The sequence below is a fragment of the Macrosteles quadrilineatus genome, unplaced genomic scaffold (genome assembly GCF_028750875.1).
Source record: "Macrosteles quadrilineatus isolate MER2022 unplaced genomic scaffold, UCM_ALF_1.0 Scaffold_1__1_contigs__length_201487025, whole genome shotgun sequence".
Classification (NCBI taxonomy): Eukaryota; Metazoa; Arthropoda; class Insecta; order Hemiptera; family Cicadellidae; genus Macrosteles; species Macrosteles quadrilineatus.
Window position 1 is genome coordinate 66939235 of NW_026542594.1, and position 27450 is coordinate 66966684.

General features: G+C 34.2%; 1 protein-coding gene across 1 annotated transcript; it reads right to left on the bottom strand.

Moving 5' to 3' along the window:
• Positions 1–77: 77 nt before the first annotated feature.
• Positions 78–27450, bottom strand: LOC128983472 (dnaJ homolog subfamily C member 8). Its single transcript, XM_054402770.1, has 6 exons — positions 27297–27450; positions 22114–22272; positions 20367–20433; positions 9973–10067; positions 6504–6743; positions 78–909 (listed from the first exon to the last, which is right to left on the bottom strand). Exons 1-6 carry the CDS (start codon positions 27363–27365, stop codon positions 781–783), a joined length of 759 nt encoding a protein of 252 aa, XP_054258745.1. The 5' UTR covers positions 27366–27450; the 3' UTR covers positions 78–780.

The window sequence follows — 27450 nt, forward strand, 5'->3', positions numbered from 1 at the left end:
TTTTTTAACTACATAGATCTTACAAAATGACAATTATGTAATCAAAATTCTATGATTGTATGGAAATGAAAAACTAGTTTCCGGCATACAGTTTTAAAATTTATATTTGTACTTTATGGGTAATATAATTATATGCATGCTTATATACAACAAAATCAGCACTGTAATTTTGAAACCAGTAAATGATATTTTACCAGTAATTATTATTTACTTATAACACACATTTTGTTTAATTTACAAAACACATTATGATACATAGTTCATATTTCAGTTGTTCTCAATTTTTGGCTCTTGATTTTTTTTTTTTTTTATAGATAGGTATTAAAAAAAAAAAATTACACCGTTATTACTCCTGTAAACCAGTCACCAACAGCATTTGATCAGATGCACATGGATTCAAGTAGCCACCGTTCAGATTCAGTAGGGGAACCCAAAAATACTGTTTAACTAGACCATCTTGTGTTCTTGAATGTAAAAAATATTCAAAAACAGTATGATATCTAGTTAATAAATGTTACCTTATTTAATTATTTACCTGCCAAGTTTACAGGCTTATTAACAAACAAGGCCTACTTTAAAGTTGCATTCTGACACTAGAAAGGTTATTCCTCAAGTCCTTTGCAGTCAAAAAATTCAATTGCCGCATAGGTCCATTCAAGAAAGTCTGGCACCCTAACAAACCTTTAGGTGAATGGCCCTGGTGCTCTGTTTCATACTACTATAAATCAACCAAGTTATTTACAAAAAAAAAACAACACATTTTTACATCAGTTACAATTCTTATCTTGACTCAGCCTTGTGCTTTGGTGGCTTGAAGGTTTTCAGTTTCTTTGTCTTTGGGCCTGAGGAGCCTTTTTTGGAGCCAGCCTGAAAGGCTTTCCAACTATTTACTCGGTTCTGTTGAGACTCCTGAAACAAAATAATTACGTTTGTATCGAGCATTAACATATCTAGGGTGAAAATTGTATAGAGATTAGGTTAGATTTTGCACTATTGAGTTTGCTAGGCACCAGTTAAATGCTCCTGGCCACATTGTCGCAGTTATGACTTTATGCAGTAGTGGTGTGCAATGCATCAAAATATCGAATCCGATTCGATTTAACATGCAGCAAAATACCGTGTCCAAATCGATGCATCGGGAAAACAGATGCATCAATTACGTCCTGATGCATATATAAAAGTAATTTATAAAGAGTTTTAGACTATTTATAAATGTATTATTTCAGAATTAATTTATCTAGTAATGTTTTATCGTTTTACTAGCAGTTACCCGGCGCCCGTTGCTGCGCTTAATAACTATTATTTTAAATGGTAATTTGTTCTTTACGATGAATAATAAAAGTGTATACCAAAAATAAAAATGGAATATTTTACTTAATTGCCAGTACATGACAATGTTTTTTTTTGTTTTTTTCATTAGGTGAATAAATATATATTTATTTATAAATAGGCCTATATAAAACTTATATATTTAAGTTTTAGGCATACCTACCACCATGTGGGCACACAACATACAGCTGTCCGTGTGAAAAGCATGACTTTTCTAAATTTAAATCGACGATAGTGAGGGATTGCCCTAGTGCTTTATAATGGTGATTGCAAAAGCAAGACAAGGAAATTGTAGTTGCTTAAATTCAGAGGGTAATTCGGATGAAATCATCAGTATTCTTGGGATTAAGACTAATTCTCCTTTAAACTTACAACTGATTTTTGCTTCAATCAATTTTGGTGTAATTTTTGAAATCGTCAGTCTGATAACATTGCACAGCTTGGTGGATTTAATTTCACATTAGTATTATTGGAGTTCCTTCTTTTAATGACAGTAATGTGGTGGGTTAACCCTAGCAGTGGCCAATGTTAGAAGCCGGGAATGGCAAACCCCTTTGGGCGATTTTGCAGATCTTTTTTTGAAAATTCGTAAAAATTCAACCGTACAAGTAAACCTAGCCAACCTCATATTCATTTTGTTCGGAAAGAACAGTAGAATCTAGAAATAGTAAATATAATAATTATTTAGATAGTGTATTTATTCTGTAAAGTGAAAAAAATATAAAATTTTGTTTGAAATTTAAAAAGTGGCCTCCGTATTTTTTATTCTACGGATTTTTTATGGGAAATTCATTATATACATTTTATAGACAATCTAATACCCTAGATTGAAAAATATAACATGTTAGGAATAATATTTTTTTATAAGTTTTTGGGGCGAAATATAATAAATAACAAACGGAGAACCGAAAAAATTGAAAACCGTACAGTGTTAGTTTGTGTTGTAAAAAGTTGTATAATATATTTGTATACTAATAATGATATATACATGTTTGTAAAGCTAATGAAGTAAGGAATAAAAAAAAGTCATAAAGTTGATGGTAAAAATATTTTTTGTTTATAATCAAAATAATGTTTTTGTATTTTAGCGATTTTGTGAGAAAAGAAAATCATGGTATTTAGTATAAAACATTTGTACCAAATGTTTTTACTTCAAACCAACATAAACATCTTGTAGTGTATTCAATTACCTTCATAAAAATGTATAACATGTTGGGTGAAAATTTTTGGTATTACGTGCTAGCAGTGGCGGCGATAAGAGCCCACCGTGGGCCCCCCGCAAGTTTGTTTGCCGGGCCCACCTCTCCCAATAATCCTTAAAAAATTATCACATATATTACCGCCTAAACTTGCACTTTAGCTTGTCACGGCATCCCCCGAGGCATCATCGTCGTCTTCCATGATCGCGGCAAAATCGTGAATACTTCCCGTAGTCATGGAAGAAACATTAGCCTAGCATAGTCTACTGTTATTGCAACCAAACCTATGACATCGTCTCCCGCGTTCACGGTCCACCCTAATATCTCCCGCGAACCGTGGTGATGGGGAAATCATTTTTTCCGCAATCGCGGCAAAATCCTAGATATATCTCTCGCGGAAAAAGAAACGTCTTTATCGTCTTCCGCAATCACGGCAAAGTATTGAACATTTCCTATGGCAGCTGAGACATCGTCATCGTCACCCGTGGAGAAATGTTCTCGTCGTTATCCGTGATCGCGGCAAAAGAGTATGCCTAATCTTTCAATTTCGTGATCGTGATCCTCGCGAACATAAAAGCTTTTACTTTTAATTGGGCATTATTGTATTGAGTACTGAGAAAATCTGATTGAGCTTGATTTTTTGACTATGTGCTTGATCTCTCAAGCTAGGCTAGGCTCTGCTCGGTTCGAACGTCAAAATTAAAAATCAGCATTTCCCAAAGCAACCTGATTTTGAACCGATCTGATTTGGCCTGAGGCCCATAGGTACTAACATTTTTTACCTGACTCGAAGTAAACAAATCTAAAGGGCAGCCTTCTAATAGTTAGAAATGAAATGAAATGAAAATCCTTCTTTAGCATCAATGAAAGAATGGAATTATTTATTAGCTAGTGCCCTAGACAGCTAGGTTAATTCGCCGATTTGATCGTAAAAAAATTGCCAAGTTAATTTAGTTGAATCAGCATAGAGGGTGTGATCCGCCGGGGGCAAGGAGGATTAACATTAATGTTTAATCCTCCTAGGCTGGGAGCCACATTGGTTCTAAATACGGCCCTATTATAGCGCCTTCACACAGTCCACGAGGATAGTTGATACAACCTGCATTACTGATGACAATTCTTTTACTTAGGTTGGTAGAGAATTTATATTGATCGGTCAAGTAATAGTGTCAGTTTAGCTGTTGTAATTAAACTACTCGTCCTAGTGCTCTTACAGGTTTTAACACATTTTCATCATAAAAAACGTATGGTAGTTCTTATACAAATATTGTTATGATAGGGGGCCCGTGTGGCTGAGCCTGTCGCACAATCACGAGCCCTTGTCCTGGTAAACTTCCCGAAAAATCCCAGTCAAGGCTCACGGGCCCCCTAAGCTCGCGGGCCCGCTGTCGCCACCACTGCATGCTAGGGGCATAATAATATAAATAAACGGAAAACCTCAAAATACAACCAAAAGAAAAATACAACCTTTTATAAACACAATTTGACACTATTCAGTAAATATTCATGCATAATAAAATACATGAAGATTACTGTTATATACACATACACATTTCTCAAAAAATACGAAATAATAATGAGTTTAGTAACGCAATGGTTAATACAAGGCACTTTGTGTATGAGATCTTGACAGTAGTGACAAACTTTCGTCATCTTACAGAGAGAAACCGAAAATGACCCTGAGCGCAGGGCTGCCACTATCACAAGCTACATTTCTTCCTCTTCAAAATGACATATTATTTGACTAGTAACAATAACTTACACTGTATGTAATTTGAATTCAATCCAAGCTAAATGCTTTTTCCTAAAAACATAACTGTATGTAATTTGTATTTTCCATACAGTCACCTGACGACGGTTGGCCATTTGTTATAAATTTCGAAAACAGCTGTTTTGATAAAATCGTACCGATTGTCCAATCAATATTTAGTTCTAAAATATCACTACCACAATGAAGATAAAATCAATGGCTATCCAGTGGTACCACCCGCAACATCCCAAGACGAAAATTACCCGAGCTGGGTAATGCCTAACAAGACGTGTTTGGCCAGTTCCCAAGGGTCGGCTGCTAAAGTCGTGCCGTGCCAAGAATTCATTTGATTTTTTTGACTTTGTTATATACCTGCTACAGGGTTTGTTTATGTAATAAAACAAAAGTTCAGAATGTTATCTTTCGAATGGTATATATATTATTCTCATCTGAGTTGATTATAAGTGTTTTTTTTTTTTACCGTTAAAGTCATTTCGGCCCATACCGTCACCAGACGACGGCTGGCCATTCTAAGCATCAACGTCAAACCGTCACCAGACGACAGTTGGCCACTGCTAGGGTTAATGACAAATTGAGAGGCATTTGAAAAACTGAGGTAGCACGCACGATTATTATTCACTTAATAATTTATGTTAGATTGTGTGGGTACAGAACAAAACATAAAAATATTAAGGCATTGCCGTCCCTTTTATTGTTTATAGTACTTTGATAAAGGTTTTTATGTTTAGCCTACATATTTAACATTGGAGAATTTAAAATGTTGTTGAGTGCACAGGTGTGCTGCGATTCTGTGCTGCACTCTGTGGCAAAATTGTGCCTCTATTTCAAATTTTAACTAATAGAGCACATGTTGTGACTATTCAACCTACAAAACAGTTGCCAGGTAACAGCTAGTCATATTTATTTGTAAACATTGTACTTCAAAAAATCTGACATTGGTCCACTGAAAACCCTCTGCGGCGGAGCCCTTTTGACGGATCTGCACCAAACTTCACACAAACCATCCTTGAAAGATGCTTAATAATGCCTGAAAGTTTCATTACAATCTGTCGAGCGGTTTTGGAGTCCATAACGTATATACATATATATATATCTATAAAAGAGGAACTATGTATATTAGTCCATTTTTTCCCTAAGAGAGTAAAAACGAACTTCCTATATAATGACAGTTTCTCACTGAGTATTGAAGGTCGTTTTTACTCTCTTAGGGAAATAACTTGCAGAGTATTTGTAGGCCAAGATGTACGTAATTTTTTTTAAATTTATAGCTTAATGAGTTAACTAAAACAATTGATGCAATTTCAAATAAATACAAAAACTGACAAATGACAGATAAATACTTATATAAGCCTATTTATAAATTAGAGGAAACTTTATTAGATCTGATGCTTTGGTCAAATTCAAACATTTATAGTAGGCCTCTTTTAAAATAAACACTTAGTTCCATATTTTTGCAATTGTTTTTTGCAATTAATAATAAACCTTTAACACTAAAATATAAGTTTTATACACATACATACTGTGTTTTTTTTATGGTATAATAGTTTATAATATTATTAGTGGAAGAAACTGTGCAAAAAAGATAGGTATCGGAAGTATCGGTATCGATAGGTATCGAGAGTACTTTGGTGGTATCGGTATCGACAATTTTTGGTATCGGCCCATCTCTAGTTATTTTCCCATAAAAAAAACCCATAAAATAACAGAATATCAGATTTTTGGAAAAAGCCGGTTTTGTAAAATTAGTATGCTATGGTTCTTAGTTCTAAACAAATTAGTGCAACCCCCCATTGCTTTAAAAATTACGGTTTAAATTTAATGCAGGTTTTGTGATTTTTTCTATGAAATATCAAACTCCCAACGCGTAGGCCTACCCATGATAATGGTTGTTGACAAGCTAATGGGAGTAAGTATGTGTCAGTTTGCTGATTACGTTTATCTCCTTTTAGTCCACAAATTAAAGAAACAAAAGCGAACCCACAAGCTTCTTCCACATCCATCACGATCAACAAAAAACAAGGACCTAATGTGATCACTGATGAAGTGCCACACCTCTCAAGGTTACTAGCCACCAAATAGCCCTTCCATGGTATCCATTCCATCTTAAGTAATAAAAAAACTCCAAAACATTTCACTTTGTATTCAAAACTATGAAACCAGTGAAAATTGCTCATTGAGATAATCAGATTTGGTAAGAAACTTACCTCAAAATTCTTTTGCCACTCCTTTTCGAGAGCGACCTTTTCCTCTTCAGCAATTTCTTGTTCACGTTTACGTTTACGCTCCTCAGTATCCCTTATCTCGAGTTCTCTGCGTCTACGCTCCATGTCTGCAAACAGTTTCATTGTCATGACGTAAACAGCATGACGATAAGCAGCCGGATCGTCTTCTTCCACTTGGCTATCTCTACCTTCTCTCTTCTGCCGTTTCCGCTTTTCTGCAATCTACCACATCTTATGAATTTTGTTGCTCACTAACACTATGGTGCAGATATCAAAATGGCTAGTTTTAACAAACACGCCCCAACATGAAGTGTACCAGGGTTGGTACCGATTTTGGAAAATGAAATTCCCTGACTTTTCCAGGTTTTCCAGACTGATATTATACTTTTTCCAGGTATACCGTAAGACGATATCGAATAGTCAGAATCAAGAATTATTAGAAAAAATGTAGGCCTAAATAGTTTACTCATAAAACCAATAAGAAAAGAATTAAACATCTGGAATCTGGAAAATTAAGAGTACCAACTAACTTAACCTCACACTTTATGTTCTATTTGGCCTTGACTTGACACTAGCAGATAGACGATACGGTGCTTCTGATACTGATATACAGACTGTCCCAAAAGTCCCGGATCGGTTTAATATTTTCTAAACGACAACAGATAAATCAATAAGATTTTGCACATCAACACCACACTTAAAAATCTACTTTTTTAAGGGACTATCAATTTTCTGTCATATCATGGGGACGTCCCGCAAGGAGTCAGAAGGAAATCTTAAATAGAAGCATAGGTTGACATGCACATCAAATTAAAGACCTTTACTAGTAGATTACAATGCCGTAAATTCAAGCTCAAAAGAACGCCTGAGTAAAAAATGGCAGCCGTTCAAAGATTTCTTGAACCTGCCATTTTGAATCTTTGAACGACTGCCATTTTTTACTCAGGCGTTCTTTTGAGCTTGAATTTACGGCATTGTTATCTACTAGTGAAGACATTTAATTTGATGTGCATATCGACATATGCTTACGTTAACAATTTTTTCCCGATTCCTAGGGCTGTGCCCCCAAATGCAAATTAAATGAATCTTTGAACCACTGTCATTCTTGACTTGGTTGTCCGTTTGAGTTCAAATTTGCAGCATTATATTCTGCTAGTAAAGACCTTTAATTTGATGTACATGTCAATCTATGCTTCTATTTAAGATTTCCTTCTGACTCCTTGCGGGACGTCCCCATAATGTGACAGAAAATTGATATTTCCTTAAAAAATTAGATTTTTAGGTGTGGTGTTGATGTACCAAATCTTATTGATTTATCTGTTGTCGTTTTGAAAATATTAAACCGGTCCGGGACTTTTGGGACAGTCTGTATATCGATATTTTGCTTGCGATATCATCGGCTTATATCGGAAGAAACATGTGATATTGGAAAAATAACTACCATGCTTGTACCGGAGAGAAAAAGTAGTTCCAAACTAAACTATTAAATATTTCCACAGGAAAAAATTTTTTTATAAACTCCTACAAGTGCAGTTTTTTTTTAGTTTATTAAAGGTTGAATCAGTATTGGTATAAATTCAATGAGGAATTGTATTCAGTATCGTATTGAAATTGAAACGATGAATGTAGGCCTATCCTTCCGCGCATCGCGGTACTAGCAGTGTTTCCATACGTGGGATTATTATCCCGATAACAGGATTTTTAGAGCATGAGCGGGATTTGAAGGGGATGTGGGATAAAACAGGAGTTTTGGCTATGACGTCCGTTTTCATTTACTATGCTTTATTTTAGTGAAAAACTAACCCCAATCGAAAAAATTACCTTAACAAAATATAATAGCAATGTTAAAACAACTATTTAAACACAATATGTCTAATTTAACATTCAGAATGTATTTAACATCAAAAATCTTAAGGGATTAAACGGGATTTCTTAACCCAGTGAACAGGATTATATTCTTTTGGTCGTGTAGAAACACTAGGAGCTCGGTGCGTTCAATTAAAGCCAGTAATCAGAGGATGATGATAGAATGTCTGTCGATGTTCGATGTTTTTTATATCGATGGTAGGTTCCTGATGTTTTTGTTACATCGATGTTTTCGTCAAACTTCGATATTTTTGACCAAGTATTGAGATGTAGATGCAAAATGTAGCATATCTGTAAAAAATGTAGTCTTTCAAGAGAAATTCCAGATTTTTTCCAAAATTCCCTGACTTTTCCCTGACTTTTCCAGACCAACAAAATTCCCTGACATTTCCAGGTTTTCCCTGACCGTACCAACCCTGGTAACAACATAAAAAACTCAATATTAAAAAAAAAATCATCCACGGTAGTTTGAAAATGCATTATTGAGTAAGTATAGTGTAACTTATTAGAGTAATTTTTTAATTCACGCTAAAAAAAAATATGTACAATTAGTACAATACATTTTTAGACATGACTACAAATGCAGGTGCTATTATTTGATATCTGCACAATGAAAGGATGGATGATGGACCTAAATTAATGGTTCCATAATTTAGCAGACATGCAATAATCCTAGCTATTATACTAGATGCAAAATGGGATTCATAAATCATGAAAACAGATACATATACAAAAAAAAAGTTGTGGGGAAGTTACACTTATAGAGAAGTAGCAGTCTTGTGCATCTGTTTATTCGGCTCAGTTGATTGATTTTATCACCTGTGGCATAGGACTTCAGGTTAAGAGTCCTTGGAGGCTAGCGGCCATCGTGGGTAATTTCAAACAGCTGCTGAAGAGTTTATTATCATCCAAAAATAGTTTTTCAACCACAGAAGTGATTATAATTTAAATATCTAAGATACTGTGAGATTAGAAACTGTCTTTGTAGTTTTTAATTGTTTTCCTACCCATGGAAGCCAACGGCCATTTTGGATTTGCCCATCAGGGCAATTTAAATTTTGTTAGTTTCATATATGAAGAGTTATTAACCATATTAAATTATTTTTTCTAATGCCAAAGTGATTGTAATTTAAATATCCAGTATACTGTGAGATTAGAAATTCGTTCTTTTTTAATTGTTTTATGAGTTAGAATGTCCAGGCTCCAAGGACTCTTAGATCAATTTATCTTGTATTTTGTGTGGGTTGATTAAAAAAAAAATGAGTTCACTGCAAAAGAAAATTGATGTAATTCCTCAATTCAATTATGTTGGAATTTAAAATATTCAAAACTTAACAATCAGAATGAGCCTATTCCTGATAAGTGTTAACGGTTTTTTGGCTATGATAAACACTTCTAACATGGAAGACAAAAACCATAGCTGATACACCATATAGGATGCATTTTTTATAGCCTAATTCGATAAGTTGTATTTTGTCAGATATGTGCAATAGATTTGTTCTAAGCCAAAATATAAAACATCTCGTCTCTCATATTCTGTAGGCTACATTAAAATGATAATATTTATAGAATTGGATTTGAATACCATGTAATCAGTTTTGGCTCTTGCTTCTTCAATAACATCCATACATTTTGCTTTTGTTTCCGGATTTTCCAACGTCTTCCAAGCTTTGTTGATAACTGAAAAAAATTTTAAGTTAACATATTTAGACATAAGTTAGTTAAGAACATTTAGAAGTAAATTAACGTTCTTAACGTAATTATTAACTTTTACCTTAATAAACTCATACAAACCTTCAAAAAATTAACATGGGCCTTATGGGATGTCATGTCACCATGAGTGGCCGTTTAGTTTGGCATGATCCTAATTAAAATAACAATCCAGAAAAGAACAATCAGATTACAGTAGAACCTCTCATATCCGACCTCGGAATAACCGACTCCTCAGGATATCCGACCTAGTGTTCGAACCTAGGTTTAAAGTATTCCACTTTTTCCTGTCTGGGGCGATAACGCAGAGCGGGATCGGTTAAACAAATCACATAGGTTGTCGTAATCGCTGGAGACAATTACTTAACACTAATACCGAAACCCTACCTAGGCTGACGTTAACCGAAACCCCCGGTCTGTGAGACCCCATTTGAAAAATAATGGACCCCGCTTAGACACACACAAACCGAAACCCTCGGCCTGTGAGACTCCGCTTTAAAATACACTAACGATGGGCTTCTGAGACGGGCATGTTATGAACAGACAACCTGTCAAGGTCACGGCACCCATGCAAAATGAACAAACAATATATCAATAGGTAGGGGAGGAAAAGGGGGGAAGGTATTGGGGGAATAGAATCTCCCAAGTACACAGTGTTGCCAACATGCATTTTTGAAAATTCCCGTGGGCCTGTCAGACCGGGGTTTCGGTAGTAGTGTTAAGTCGCAGAGACTGCAAGTTAAGCTCAAGGGTGTTGCCATTGTTGCAGGAGACGATTACCAATGTCGTGGAGACTGCAAGTTACACTCAAGGGTGTTGCCGCGGTCGCTCGAGACGATAATGTTGCGGAGCCTGCAAATTATGCTCCTTCCGATATCCGACCTTTTGGCCGTTTCGACCATGGCCCGGTACCGTCATGCTCGAATATGAAGGGTTCTACTATAATACTATTTAGGTCAATGTCAAGTGGTCAAATTAGTGAGAATATGAAACGGAATACCCTAACTCTAACTCATACCTGTTTTTAGATTTATCAGGCAGCAGATTTGAGCTACTTTATATCAGCTTCGCTATTATTTCATGTGGAATTTCATAACATTCCCTATTGTAATGCATCTTCTAATAACGTTAATAGTAAATTATCACAACACACTTCGAATGCTGTTGCTTATCAATTGAAGTGATTTACAAGCTGTATTTGTATTTTTGTGGTGAACGTGTCTATTGGCTGAGGAGGGGGGAGTTAGCTTTGTCGACAGCACATATAGCATTATTGTAGTCAATTGCAAAACTTGTGCAAAGCTGTGTAAAGCTTTGCCATCTTTACAGGTTGCCATTTCATTGAAAAGTATTAAAGTATTACAGACGTCGTGGAGGAGAGCGGCGAGTTCAGGTACAACCGTACCCACCTCGGCCACCTCAGGACGTACGGTATGAAGGTTCCACTGCTTTTAACATCCTTTAAGACGACAATTTCTCGAGCTTGGGCCCTTTAAATGAAATATAAAGTCAAAGTTGATTAAATTAATTTAATGGTGGCTTCTGTACACCCGTGAATTCGTGGGTAGAACCTCTTGTATATGTATATATGTGGGTCTGTGAGATGTTTTGATTTGATTTAATTTGATTATTTAGTTTGGTTTATTAGGTACAATTCATACATAAGAACTAACAGGTGTTTCGTAATTAGGTGATATACTTTAAAATAAAACTAATAGTTCAAAGGTGTGGGTTTATACAATATCTGATCATCCCATTTTGTTTTTTAATCTTATAATTAAAAATATAGCACCAAATGTACTCAAATAAATTTATTTCCGTAAACTTAATGAGGAGAACCTTGGCATGTTAGCATTGAGCTTGTGTAATGCAAATTGGGAGCCTATTTTTCATACACTAGATGTAAAGTGTGCTTTTGAAAATTTCTTAAATACTATTGTTTATTATTTCAATTTGAACTGTCCAAGAATATCTAAGAAAATCAGGCATGATTATAAGAATAAATTAAAGAATAAATGGTTTGATGAATCTTAAAAAAAAATGTGAGATACTGTTATTTTTCTTGCAGATTTAACAAAAATGCCTAATTTAGCAAAGCATGATGATTTAAAGAGAACTCTGTCAGTTTATAGGGAAAAATACAAGACAATTTTATGACGTTTACACAACAATTTTTTGACAAAATTATGATTAAATTGTTTTAAGATTAAGGGTGCGCTCTACCTCAGCTCAGATTTCTCAATACGAAGTTGCCGAACGCCGATGTTCCTATACCATTGCATTGAACAGCGCCTGGAAGAGTGCTTGCAAGCCTTTCGAGTCTGCGTGATTACATAGTTATTCTTCAACTTTTTAGTTAACTAACGGTAGGTTCTTGCTTTTAAGAATCTATTTCACTTTTCCCGTTTTTTATTTTTTCTTTAAAAATTATTTGTATGCGTTAAAACTTATGATAAAAACCATGTATTTTAATATTTCTACCAACCTCTGAGCCCAACATTTTTTAAATTATCAAAATATTAAAAAAACCGCAAAACTACGATAATATTTAACAAAAAATATGACACCAAGATCTTTTAAATCGGTTCATAATTGGGGCTACAATCAGTAAGAACCCTTTGCATTCGCGCACGCCAGACGGGTAGAGCGCACCCTTAATTATAATGAGAAATTTGTTAGCAGTTCAAGGAATACATGTAAGGCTGCTTAGCAAATAGTAAAATCAAGTGGGGATTTTTTCTAACATAATAATACCGTTCCACCTTTTTCAGCAGATGATTTTAATAACCATTACATAGATGTTGGAAAAAAGGTAGTAGAGAAGGCTCATGTTGAACAAGGTAGGAGTTTAGATTTCTCTAATTTTCTAAATAATGCTAATTGTTATAGAAATAAATTTTTGTGGAAATTGGAAACAGAGAATGATATGAAGAAAATAATAAGATCTCTTAATCTATCAGTGAAGATGCTTAGGGGTTTTCAAACAAAATTGTAAAATTCATAGCTCCTTACATTATGGAACCACTGATTCAACTTGTTAATATGGTGTTTTCTAGTTCAACCTTTCCAAATTGCTTAAAAATCAGTTAAACAATCCCTCTTTATAAGAAGGGAGATAAATTTCTTATTTCAAATTACAGACCAATTTCAATGGTTCCAGTGTTTTCAAAAATAGTTGAATCCTGTGCTAAAGCCCAGATCTTTGATTTTCTTAACTTAAATAATATTTTAAACAATAACCCATTTGGTTTCAGATAGGGCCGTTTAACTACTTTGTCTATAGAATCTGTGGTGTCTGATATTTTGGATGATTTTGAATCTGGTGGTTATCTTAGTGTGGTACTTTTGGATCTCAGTAAGGCCTTCAATTCGGTCTTACAAACGATTCTTTTGCAGAAATTAGAATTTTATGGAATAATGGAGCAAGAATTAATTTTTTTTTTAAGGCCTGTGCACACCGAACGCGGGAAGCGGGAGCGACGCGAATGTTCTAGTTCCAAGAAATTAAGTCGCGGGAACTGTTCGCGCGGGATCTATGGTGGCGCACACACGACGCGGGAATTTTCACGGTGAACCCGAACTTAGTTGGTAAGGTGACAGTGTTGTGGTCAGTTGTCAAACCTTCTCATCGTTTGTCGCTAGCCATGTCATAAACGAAGACGAACGATTCGCGTTGGTGTGCACTCTCTCATATCCCGCCGTTGTTTTACAGTCCCGTGCGGAAACTTCCTAGAACTAAATTCGCGTCACTCCCGCTTCCCGCGTTCGGTGTGCGCGGGCCTCTAATCATACCTCTGTAGAAGACTACAATTTGTTAATTTAGGAAAACATAGGTCAAATTTTAAGGTGGTCCTTGCTGGGGTTCCTCAAGGGTCGGTGCTGGGTCCGGTTTTGTTTATCCTCTATATTAATGATTTGCCTAACTCTATACCTTACAAAACAATTTTATATGCTGACGACACAACCTTCATTTCATCAGCTGACAACTTTCACTCTGCAAACCAAAATATAGAAAACGCCATTGAATTGGATAAGCTGTGGTTTGAAGGTAATTTTCTTTAAAAATCATGATAAAACAGAAAAAATTTGTTTTACTTTGCGTAATCTTGAAGCAGACAATGCGGTTTCTGTTAAACTACTTGGAATATCCATAGACTCTAAACTCACTCGGGAAATTCATACCAATAATATCATTTCAAAATTGTCAAGAGTATGTTGTTTGATAAGAAAACTTAAAAATTGTGTTTCTAAACCAACACTTCTAATTGTTTACCACAGTTTATTTCACTCACACTTGCTGTATGGCAATATACTGTGGGGTAATAGCTCAGGAGCTCACCGGGTCTTTACATGGCAAAAGAAGGCTCTCAGAATTATGTTTGAAATTCCAGATAGGGTTAGTTGCAAAGCATTTTTTGCTGAAAATAGAATCATGACACTCTCTAATATTTTCATTTTTAACAATTTAGTTTCCGTTAAAGAGAATCTAAATAAATTTGTTCCTTGCAACTCAATCCATGGGTATATCACCAGACAATCAAAAGATTTATATATTCTCAAGCCAGGCTAACAAAATTTATGAAAAGTTATAAATATTTTCAAATAAAAACTATTTATTAAACATCAAATATATTTTAGAAATCAGGAAAGCATTCATTTTTTTAGGTCAAAATTATCAGATTGGCTTACAAGTCGTGCTTTTTATTCAGTCGAGGAGTTTTTGCAGAATGTAGATTTTTCAACTCTTAAATGTGAGGCCAAGCAGTCTTGATGATTCTTTGTTCTTGTTATGGTTTTCCCTGTTAATTTCAAAGTTTTTTATTATTACTGATGCTTTATCCGTTTAAGATTCATTTAACTTTATTTTAACATTTTCTGTAGCCTATTTATGTAATAAATGTGACCTTGTCTATTGTAATTTTTATATTACCAAATGCCAATAAAGATTTATTATTATTATTATTAATTATTTGAACTATTAGTTTTTTTTTTTAAAGTACATCACTAAATTACAAAACACCTGTTAGTCCTTTTGTATGAATTGTACTTTATAAAAACGGTTTTGTGTTAATACAATAAAAATAAAAATCAGATCCAGCCCCAGATCCGATTTTTTGTGGATCCGATCGGGCGTCGGTTCTAGCTCAGATCCGATGGATCCGGTAATCCGATATCCGGATCCGACCATCACTATTGGATTGCAATATGTATTCATAAAGGTGTATCAAAAATGTTTTACTTTAATCATCTAAAAATTGTTCATATTGTTTACATGATAAATATATTTTTTAAATTTAGCTATTTAACTTATCTAATAAATGTTTTATTTTTATTCAATCCGAGCTAGCTCAGTCTTCAGGTACTGTAACATTAATTGTTGTGCACACCTTGACAACAATTAATTACCAAATAATTAGGCATATGTGGGGTCGAGAAGATAAAACAAGTTTGTCCGCCAAAAAAACACAACAAAATAATTTTTACAAAACAAAATCACAATGCCCTCGATTTACAGGTCAGTTAAAAAATTCATGTCTATGTATATAGTTTTTCCAGTGGTATGTCTTTTATGGTTTAGGGCCCTATTTCTGGGAATTCGACCACAATATAATTTGTTACTTCAAACTTCTGATGAAAATATATGCCTAGGTCTTTTTTATTTTATAAATTGACTAGCCGATATACCCATTGAAAAGGAGACATGGAAGAGAAAACATTAGTTCTTCCTTCAAATCTACCATATGAAATTGATACTCATCCATTATAGATAGGGATGGTCAAGTCTCGAAATTTCGGGAAATTTTCGGGAAATTTTAAATCTCGTTACACGAGACGAGATTTCTTTTTGGCTGAGATTTTTATCGAGACAAGAATAAGAAAAAAAAAAAAAAAAAAAAATTAAAAACGCCTGCAGAAAGTGAATGCAATACCCGCAATACAGGAGCGTGTTGTAGTTGCGTTTCCTTTGCGAAGGCGTTCTTATTTAATTAATTCTTTAAATGTAAATATTACTTTAATTATTTTAATAATATTACTTTAATAACATTTGAGAAGTTTTGTTAAGTGTAAGCAGTGTGAGGAATGTTTTATTACTATAAAAAGTCAAAACAAGTAACTATTTTATAAAAATTAATATTGCTTTTATTTTATGATTTATTTTTTTAACTATTAATTATTATTAATGATTTATTTTATTAATAAAATAAATTATAAAATAAAAGCAATATTAATTTTTATAAAATAGTTACTTGTTTTGACTTTTTATAGTAATAAAACATTCCTCACACTACTTACACTTAGCAAAACTTCTCAAATGTTATTAAAGTAATATTATTAAAATAATTAAAGTAATATTTACATTTAAAGAATTAATTAAATAAGAACACCTTATTTAATTAATAAATATATATATATATATATATATATATTTGAACAAATCATAAAATAAAAGCAATATTAATTTTTATAGGATAGAGTTATTATAGGATACGAGTTCAACTTATCCTTTAGGATAAGTTGAACTCTGTCCTAACTGATATCACTATGTTTCCTAATCGTAGGCATTTTTAATAAGTTAGGCGTGATTAATAAAAAAATGTTATGCTGATTTTTTAAAATAAAAGATTGTAAATATTCTTGCCTATTATCATTATTTTTGTATTTAAACAGTCATCTAACAATGTTACAAAATCAGGTAAAAATTTTGAACGTGCATTTCCCGTTGTGTATGAGAAGGGAAATCCCGTCTCGATCTCGTCTCGAAATTTTATGAGAAATAAAAAATCTCGTCTCGTCCCGTCTCGAACTAAAAATCCAATCTCGTCCATCCCTAATTATAGATAATAGAAACAAAATTAAACTGCACCAATTTATTGAATAATAATAAACAATTGAATAATAAAAGAATTATTTTTTTATTGAGGTAAGTAGGCTAATGGATATTTATCAGGCTACCTAGTATGAAGCACTGATGCACATATGAAAGAACATTTGGATGAATGACATTTACCAAAGAATACTCTGAATACTAATTATCTTCTCTGAACAAAGCTCGGTCCCCCAGGTACTGCATGTGAGTAAATATATGACGTTTTTGGTCAATATTTCTTATTTCTTAACAGCAGGTTTACCTTACTGACGAAAATAGATGAAAATGAACAAATGAGACATTGAATTTTTTTAGCTGCTAATTTCCTTCTTCAAAAGTAGAGTCTTTCCATGTTGTTGTAGGTTAGGAGGGTGGAAGCATCGATATATAACTACTACTGGATTGCGCGCTGTCCATAAGAGCTGTGTAGAGAAATTCGGTCGCATACAGGTGTGAGTGGCAGGACGTATCGCGGTGTTGCAGGCGCCCGGTAGGGGCAAAACAGCAACTCGCGCCGCCGCCCGCTGCTATTCCCGCCAACGAACTATCCCGCCAAAAAATTATTCCGCCACTAGCAACCCCGCCAAAAGTTTTTTTTAACAATTCGAGATCATGTATGAAGAAGCAAAAGTAAACCACCTATGAATGAATCATCCTGCCAGTTATTAGTGGACGGATAGCACTTGCACGTGGTAGTTTGGTTAGCAATGTATGAATTAATGAAATATGAAATAATGATTTATTCCACCATAATTACATTACATACAAATGAAATAAAAACTTAGAATTACGTTGCCACAGCATCCAGTTAATGTGACAACGTTCAATAAAAATTAACAATATAAAGTACATTCTATAAACTTTCAGTCCAGTCCACACATGAAAAACACCTTGCCGCTCTCTGTGGCGTCTTGATGACAGTTGTTAAATTAAACAAAATAACAATATTATTACAATAATAGATATTTACAATAAAAATATATTAAAAAATGAATCCTATATAAGCAGTATAAAATAATGTAAATCGAAAATTTAAAACAAGATATGCAGATTTGATAATTACAATACAAAACGTTAAATTTGCAAAGATTTAGAAAAAAATTCTTTATGTTACAACACTATTTTAAAAATCTATATTTGGCGTCTCAATTAACCACTTTTTTATTTGAATAGAAAATGACTTTAAAATTGCACTGCTTTTGATATTGTGAGGTAATTGGTTGAAATATTTTGGACCACTGTACTGATAAGACTGTCTTAATATTGATTTGTTTACTTTGGGCAATCTAAATAATCTTTGACTGTTGCTTCTTGTGTTGTATGAAAGATTGTTTGTTCCATTATTCCCACTTCGAATATAAAAAAGTCTGAATACTTTATAAAAGAACAGGTGTTGAATTGAAAGTATTTTTAAATGGACAAATAATGGATAGGAGCTATCTCTCTTCTGAGACGGAAGGTCAAAATTCTTCAACCGCGGATAAACAGAAGAGATGCTAGGATAAAATCCATGCGTGAAATGATTGTAGTGTTTAAGAAAAAAACTTAAAGCACCTGATAGGTTAATAGAGGTTTTAGAGGAAAAGTTGTCAGGATTTCCGTTAGATTTAATTGCCCATTCTATGAAAAATAGCAACACCAGTAAATTCAGGACCGTGTATTCAGAAAAAATGAAAGAATTTGCACTCACTCTATTTTTACAGTCCTAAGGCATTCAAATACAGAGACAAAGGTGATTGTTAATTGCGATATTGATGACTGTGAAGAAAACGATGTACCTGAATAAATAAATAATTTTTCATTTAATTTATTTATTTTTTCATTTCTTTTCATTTACATATTTTTGGTCGAGTTTCGACCATTGGACGGCCTCTAGTCAATATTATATGTCTGGTTTTATTGTTAGAAAAATATTAGGTACAGTAACATCCTTGCAGTAACATGTGAAGAATGTGTTAGTCTTTTGACAGCTGACGAATGCAATTTAAGTAGCTACACCCATATGTCTAACGTTGACTTTGCAGAGGACACACATGAAATTAAGCTGATAAAATCGGAAATTTGTTTTTTTTAATAATTTGCTACAGTCATGCTAAAGAGCAAACCATTGCACTGTCAAAAGTTGGTATTCGTCAAAAGCTAACAAAATTAGTACTTTTTAATCATGCGTGAAATGTAGGCTACTCTTTGTGGTACTGTATTCAAATACAGTAAATGGTTTTTATACAACTGTGCTGTATTTTTATTGTTTAATTTATCAACCTTTTTATAAAACCTATAACCCAAACCATCCAAGAATTTTTTTAAAAATACAAATACTATGTTATCGCCCAACTTTATAACAATGTAACTACACGTTGTACTGTATAGCAATTAATTGATTACCGGTACTAACTTATATACTTTCGGTTTTTAAATAACTATATAAGTGAGTCAAAATATCCCCCGATGAACATTTTTCGTGAATCAATATTTAAAATAGGGTAAACAAATGCTATCACAGCGTCAGTGCGATGTAAAACCCAAGCACCGTGCGGGTTTCTTGCCCCTACCCGACGCCTTCAAGTGCAGAACGCAACCACTGATTTCGGCTCGGGCTAGCGAGCTCAGCCAGCAATCCAGTAGTAGTTATATATCGATGGGTGGAAGAAGAATACACTCTCCAGTCTATGGGTTTTTGTCACTATCACTAAATCATCACTGAATTATACTATACAATCTATATTTACAAAAGCCTACTGTTTACCTATGTTAGTAAATCATTTGCAAATTAAAAGATGAATTGAACGGCAGCAAATTAAATGTTTTGTTTTCCTTACATCTTGGCAGTTAAATAAAATAGTATCATTTTGGCCAACAGTTGGGTTGCAAGAGGGGGGAGGGGAGATGGCCAAGAATTGGAAAAAGTAAAAGTGCTTTGAGATTGGTGTGCATAAATAAATTTTAGAAACTAGAGACGTGCAAGCAGTTTCAAAATCGAGCTGAGCAGAGCTTATATTCTAAAAGCTCGAGTGATAGAACCAATTGAGATCAAATTGAAATTTTATCCTCACCATTGCAGAAAATGTCTGTAAAGATAGTGCAATCCAAAATAAACTATGTTGCCACAATCGCAGGAGATGATGATACCTCTAACTGCAACTGCCAGAGATGATTAAGGTTTTGCGGTAAAACACAATGAAGTCAGTTAATGAGTTTTAGAAAATTAAAAATCTAAAATCTCTCTGGTAATCTCTCTGTCCCAGGTACAATCGGACCTTGCTACACCACTATTGACCAAAAAGATGTTGTTTATGGTAAATATGACAATGTGTTGTTAAGTTAAGGTATAACTGGGATGAAATATGAACTTCACAAACATTAAAAACTCCATTATCTAATGCTAGAAAATTAAAACTTACTTTCAAATGCTTGCTGTGCTCTTTCAGGATCATCTTGATTTTTATCAGGATGGACCAAAATTGAAAGCTGAAAATAAAATAAAATGAAAAGTATGCATACAACCTATTTAAAACTAGGCATAATAATTCATATATAAATGAACATACATGCTATTTTTTTAATAGGCAAGATGTCTGGCAAGCATACAAAAACATTTTAATTTACTTAATTTGGGCCTAGTTTATTTTAACTCTAAAAATTAGTGTAGGGAGAAATTGGGGAATTTTATATCTTAAAGGTTTAAAATGAGAAAAGCACAAATTTTCGCCCCAGAAAACCCTGTTCTCATAGTGCTATCAATCAAGCTGGTTCGCAATATTGTTGGAATAAATGTAGATTTACATGGGTTTAAAATACAAATTTCATCAAAATAGGATAATTTTTCCTAGAGTCATTGTGCTAATGGATCGTGTATATAAATTTGAAAGGATGGTTTTATTGGACTCTCAGGACCTCAAAATGACAAAGTAAATCGGTCCCAGGTCTTGGTTTTACCATGAGACCTACAATATTAGTTTTAAACTCCCTACATGGGAAATTTACTAACAGATGACTTGAACAGTACGACATGAAACTTCAAGTAATTGACTATTGTGAACAAGAAACTTTCAGTAATAGAGGTTAAATATTTTTCGATCACAAAAGGTCAAAATTATACTTAGGCCTATCAAGGTTAAATATAAAGCCTTCCACTTTTAAGGTACTAGCTGCTTTACCCATGCTTCGCAACGGGAAGATGTACTATAGGTACCGCCTAATCCAAACCTTTGTTTAGTAAAGTAGATTGAATTTATAAACAAAGAACCACCAAATTTTTACAAAAATGTATGACTTACTGTATGCTAATTGTCCTACTGTTTACATTAAAATATATCAATAACATAATTTTCATAACTTATGGTTATAGAATCTTTCTTAATTTCCATAATCAATAACATAGCCTTTAAATAAATCTAGGCTGCCACATAGTTGTGTAAAATATTTTATTTTATTTGTTTGGATCAGCGGTCTGAAATTGTCAAACGAGAATTCAACAGTTCTGATTGTTTACATTGAAATGTCAATACAATTTAGGTAAACAAAGGTTGTGAATTTTCTCATGCTCCCATGGAGACCAATTAATATTTTAGTTTTGAAAACCTCACCTCAAAACTTTGGTCATCCAAGGGACGAAGCCCCAGAGGAACTCAGGGAAGTGAATAGGCCTATGACATTCCTATATGTGGACTATTGGTGTGTTTAATTTTGGCTGTATTGGTTAAGTATTATAGTCCTCAGGGCAGCCGGACAGACAGACACCACCTAAATTTTATAATAATATAGATTTTTAACATTTCAGATTTAGGTACCGGGTTTTAAAGAGGAAATTAACAAATCATAAAATATTCGAGACATGAAGGTTCGAGTTTATATTAGGTGCTACAGAAATATGTATGTTTATTTTTATTTTTAGACATCACTGTCTTTATTTCAGTCACACAATTGACTGAGCCACCAACTCATTCTACACTTACTTTCCAACCCTTTTTTGATATATGCAGAAAATGGAAGCCAGTGTTTGTGCGAGTAGCAGAAAGAGCTGATTTTGAAGTAATTCTGCGATGATTTAAGTTGATATTTTAGTTTTATTCTATATTGTCAGTCAGGAGTCGGAGGTTTGAATAGTTTTCTTAATAAATAAATAATTATGATATAGTAAGTATTTACTCTTTTATATTTTTTCTTCGCTTCCTCCAGTGATGTCTCTGGTTCAAGCTGCAAGACTTCAAATGGATTGAGATTAAAGTAAGTTGATCCTGGACGCAACAGGCGGTCAATCTGCTGTTTGGGAGTTAAAACAGAATCTCTCTTTTCAATTTCTTTGACCTAAAACATAAAATCTGTCTTTAAATTGATCAATATTAAAGATGTTTAATTTAAAACACACACTATGAATTAGTTACCTGATTTTTTAGCCTTCAACCTTAAAGCTGATCGTTGTTTAAAACTAACTTATTTTACCAATGTTACCTTATACACAACCTGATACACTATTTTTTTAAGCTTACATTGATATAATACGAGAAAAGGAGATTGAGAAGATCTAAACGTTCCTTTCTGCAGGCTTAGTAAAAAAAAACTGTTATCCGGTCCTTGGTATCAGACTTTATAACCACCTGCACCAGGACATAAAGTCACTCCCTCTTAAAAGCTTTAAAAAGAGAGTAGAGGAGCTACTCAAGGCCCTGTACTCCATGAAGGAATATTTCACAGAGGAAAATGGTGAATGGACCTTGTAATCTACAGCATACAACCCTTGTTAACCGCATAAATATATAAAGTATTAAAACTAAAATGTTTTAAAATGTTTTTTCTTTGGCGGAATCTATCCAGTCACTACTGGTCATCGATGGATACATGGTATAAGGTGTTAGGTATAAGGTTCCGATTGTTACAATTTAAGGGTAATCCAATGGTAGTGGATGCGGTGGACAGCCTGATCCAGCATGTCTTGAGCTCCTTTGAGTTGGGTGGCTTTGCTGGGGCCACCTTGTGTGACCTCAGTAAGGCTTTCGATACTGTGGATCATGACGTGCTACTCTGTAAGTTAAATCATTACGGTTAATCGGAGGTGTCGAACTGCAACTGCTCCGGTCATACTTGGGGGGACGTGAGCAGCTGGTTGTTGTGAATGGCCAGTGCTCTCGGTCTCGTCCTGTAGCCCATGGTGTTTCGCAGGGGTCTGTCCTCGGGCCTCTGCTATTTATTATGATGAATGATTTGCCCAGTCATGTTGAAGGTGGTGTGGTCTGTTATGCAGATGACACAACACTGGTTCATAGCTCAACAAATTTTCAAAATCTTGAGGAACTCATGGAGTAATCCCTTGTACAGGCATCGGTTTGGTTCCATGCTAACTTTTTGTCTCTCAATGAAACCACACAACACAATCTTTGGTCTTTACGTTGAAAAACACTAAAAGAAAAACACAAGATGTGACCTCTGTTCTAAAAGCTCTTGGGTATTTGCATTGATACAAAACTGACTTGGAGCCCTCATATAACCTTGGTTTGCAGTAAACTTTCCAGAGTTATCTTCCTTTTGAGAATTCTAAAAAGTTGTCTAAACAAAAACTGTTTAAAAAAGCCTACCGTAGCTTTTTTTCAAAGAAGTTCTTTTGTATGGGCTCAGACTCTGGGGTGGGTCTGCTGAAATTAATGATGTACTGCTAATACAAAAAAGAGCTGTAAGAATCCTAGCAAACGCTGAGTATGATGCCCCTTGCAGACCTCTCTTTGTAAATGAGGAAATCATGACTGTTTGTAGTTTGTATGTTTTTGTTTCAGTTGAGCATGTAAAAAATGATCTCCAGTCACTTAGTCGTAGGGGTGATTATCATGTACAATACCAGAAATAAGAACATTATTGATGTAGCCTACCTTATGTTAGGTTTAAGTAAAACAAAAAGAAATTCCAGTCAGTTATGCATAAGGCTTCTTAACCACATTTCTTGTACAGCTTGGAACGAAACCAACAGAAAATTCAAAAACAACCTCCGGGCACTTTTATTGGCTTTCCCACTTTATAAGACCAGCGATTTCTTCGACATTCCCAAGGAGACTGTGAGAGAGTTTTTCCTATGTACGTAAGTAACAGATTGTTTTGTTTTGACAGTAGTTTTGTGCATGGTTTGTTTTTGGTTTTGTTTGCTGTGTGATTTTTGCATTTTAGTTTTAATTTTTATGAAAATTGTATATTTTTACCGTATGTGTTCTGACAATGCCTAAGTACCTATTGCAGTACTAAGCAATAGTACCCTATTTACACTGGGATTTTATGTAATTTTTATATGTCTACTTACAGTATTTTTAACGCTGAATCCAAAAATGCAATCAGTTTTGGACGGAGAGATTCCTAAGTGGCCGTACAGTTATATAATTAATATTAAGCTTCAGTTTTGTTGATTTATTAACATATTTGTGGTATGGACGAGTCCAAAATCTAGTGGCGACTAAACTAAAAGGGGTGGAAGGTTTGTGGAGTGGAAACAGCTGTCAGTTGTTAACATTCTATACTAAACAGACAAAACCACAGACGACGCCATGAGAGCAAAATCAGAGTTACAATATACAATAACTAGATAAAAAAGAAAATGCACTTTGGTGCTGTTTATAAAATACAATAAATCAACTACCATACATAAACTATTAATCACATGAACATAAATTATAAAACAAAATAGAATTTATTCACGTAAAATATCAGTACCTAATAGAAGCTAGGCCACTGCCGACATGATCATCGTCCTCATTCCAATCCTCAACCCATTGACTAATGCCTCAACGTCTGGTAATGAACGTGCCATAGTGCATAATCCCATAGTACATAATCCCATTGTGTCTAAAAGTGAAAACGTGCCACAGTGCATAATTTAATGTATCAGCAACTAATAAATGATGTTACATAATCTAATCTAATCCAACCTAACCCAACCCAACCTTAATATTAAAGTTTAAATCACATTTTATGTCAGAAAAGGCATGTGAGGAAGATAGGTCGGACTTTATGCGGATTCGTGACTATATTAAGTCCTTTGAAGTGAGGTTAGATTAGGTAAGTTAACCCTCCGAGTGTCCATAGTTTAGGCCTTAATGTCCGCCTATTTTTGGCGCATTTGCAAGGTTTTATTAAAACGGATCTGAGAAGCTTAAAACAATGTTAATTCTACTGTTCTATATACCATTTTGTTTGGAAAATCATGGGCTTCAATATTATACATAAAACATAAGGAACATTTGTTTCAAAAAAATTTTTTAGGTAAAAAAAAATATTTTGGAAAATTTTCAAAAAAAAAATAAGTTCGCGCTCAATGAAATTGTATAAAAATTATAGGCCTAGCCTATAAATATTTGAAAATAGCCACTTTGCTCTAAATTTTATGAGGATTACAAATATATCATAATATAAGGAAGTAGATTTGCAAATAAATAGCCTAAGTTATGGGCAAAAAACAGATTTCAGTACATAGCGTTTAGCTAAGAATGCATAGCCTAACCATAGCTAGGAATCTGGCTGATAATTTACATCAATATCACTACCTACTTCTTCAGGATCATCAACCAGCCCTTCAAAATCACTTAAATCTTCTTATAATGCACCACGTAGGCCTATATCACTACTTTTGATTTTTAACACTAAAACAATGATAAACGTAATAAAACACATCAGTCATCGGTCCGAGGGTAACCTAGCTGTTTACAAATATGCACGTCAGCTGTCTGCTACAATTACGATCGGCTCGGAGAACATAAAGCGCTTAGAGACAGACCTCTGGAGAAAGCGTAGAATATAACGAAAAGAACGATACCTAACTCGATCCAGTTCAATCCGATTCAGTCAGTCATAGAGCCTTCGCCGTAAACGATGTTCGTGCGTCGAAAAATCGACGCGTGACACTACACAAAGTGTGTCGCGCGTCGATTTTTCGACGAGTGACGCTCGGAGGGTTAAAGGTTAGGTTATAATGAACCGACTCATAATTTATGCAACTTCCAGACTGTTTTTGCACAATTGAAATAGTGGGTGAAACACAATGAAATAACAATATCAAAAATGCTGGCGCATTTTTGATATCGTTATTTCATTGTGTTTCACCCAAACTACTTATTTAATTGTGCAAAAACAGTCTGGAAGTTGCATAAATTAATGAGTCGGTTCATTATAACCTAACCTTTAAGACCTTCCTAATCTAACCTCACTTCAAAACACTTAATACAGTCACGAATCCGCATAAAAAACCCGATCTACCTTCCTCACATGCCTAAATAAGAACTGATCATTTGGTTTCAAAACTAATTGATTTGATTTCATTCCGCATTAGATCAAGTATAAACAGTTGTTTGCTCTTCTCACTCAGTCCTTACTCCTCACTCTTCACTCAGTACGGACCCGTCCAGACCACGCCATATTACCATTACCTTCAGTACCGCTAAATTTTCCTTGTTAGATTCGTAATCCTAACCTTCGTTTTACGGCCGCTACCGCCACTTAGGAATCTCTCCGACCAAAACTGATTGCATTTTTGGATTCAGCGTTAAAAATACTGTTAAGTAGACATATAAAAATTACATCATATCCCAGTACGGTAAATTTTTGCCCTATTGCTTAATGGAAAATAAAGCATTTCATTTAATTTCATAGTACAGTTTCTTAACTGGGCTAAGTTAAGCTTACCGGGTACTCTAATATCGATTGAAACTAGGCCTATCAATTTGATTAGTAACTTAAACCTTCATTTGATTTGTTCATCCTCAGCAAGTTTGGTTGATTTGGTTGGTTTAGTTAGGATAGGTTATGATAGTTTCATTTTATAACTGATAACTTAGGCTATATAAATAGGCCTAAGTTAACTTAGGCCTCTAAGTTTAAAATATTGATTAGGCCTAAGTTTTAAACTTTTTAATCAATAACTTACGCATAGTTTCAATTGATAGTTAGCGTAGCCCAGTTAAAAACCCGTACCCTGCAATGGAGTCAGATATCAAAGTTTTTTTTCAATTTTATTAAAATTCTATTTAGGAGCTTAGCCTAGTTGCCTAGGCCTAATTCTGGGCACTAAGTTACAGCTTTGCCTGTACCATTTTAATCAACATAGGTCCTTAGGCTAACTAATAGGCTATCGTTTAGTACATATGCAAATGAAATTTTTGTCAATCATTCTAGTGAGAGCCATTTTGCCTAAATATGTCATCTAAAAACCTAAAAATTGAGGGTATAAACCAGGCCTAAGACTCCTAGGGCCCTAGCTGAAACGCATCGTCAATAACAACAGGCAACGATCATTTAAAAAACTATAAATTTTAGATGGTTCGACAAATTTTATATTTAATAGATTATACAGCTTAACTTACTTCGGTGTAAAACTCCTTAAATTCGACTTCTTTGGCAGGTGGAGGGACGCCTGTGGCGAGGGACGCCATTTTGATTAAGATTATTTCTTGTTTTTGTTTACGATTTTAATTTTGATTTTTCCGATTCTCTTCGCGCAAAAAAAGCAGGCTTGGA

Bases quoted from the DNA above. Each gene is read 5' to 3' on its own strand.
- LOC128983472 (XM_054402770.1), bottom strand. From the start codon at position 27,365: ATGGCGTCCCTCGCCACAGGCGTCCCTCCACCTGCCAAAGAAGTCGAA. The intron at 10,068-20,366 runs GTAAGTTTTAAT...AATTTTTTTCAG, and splicing joins AGCACAGCAAGCATTTGAAA to TTATCAACAAAGCTTGGAAG. The intron at 910-6,503 runs GTAAGTTTCTTA...ATTTTGTTTCAG, and splicing joins AGTGGCAAAAGAATTTTGAG to GAGTCTCAACAGAACCGAGT.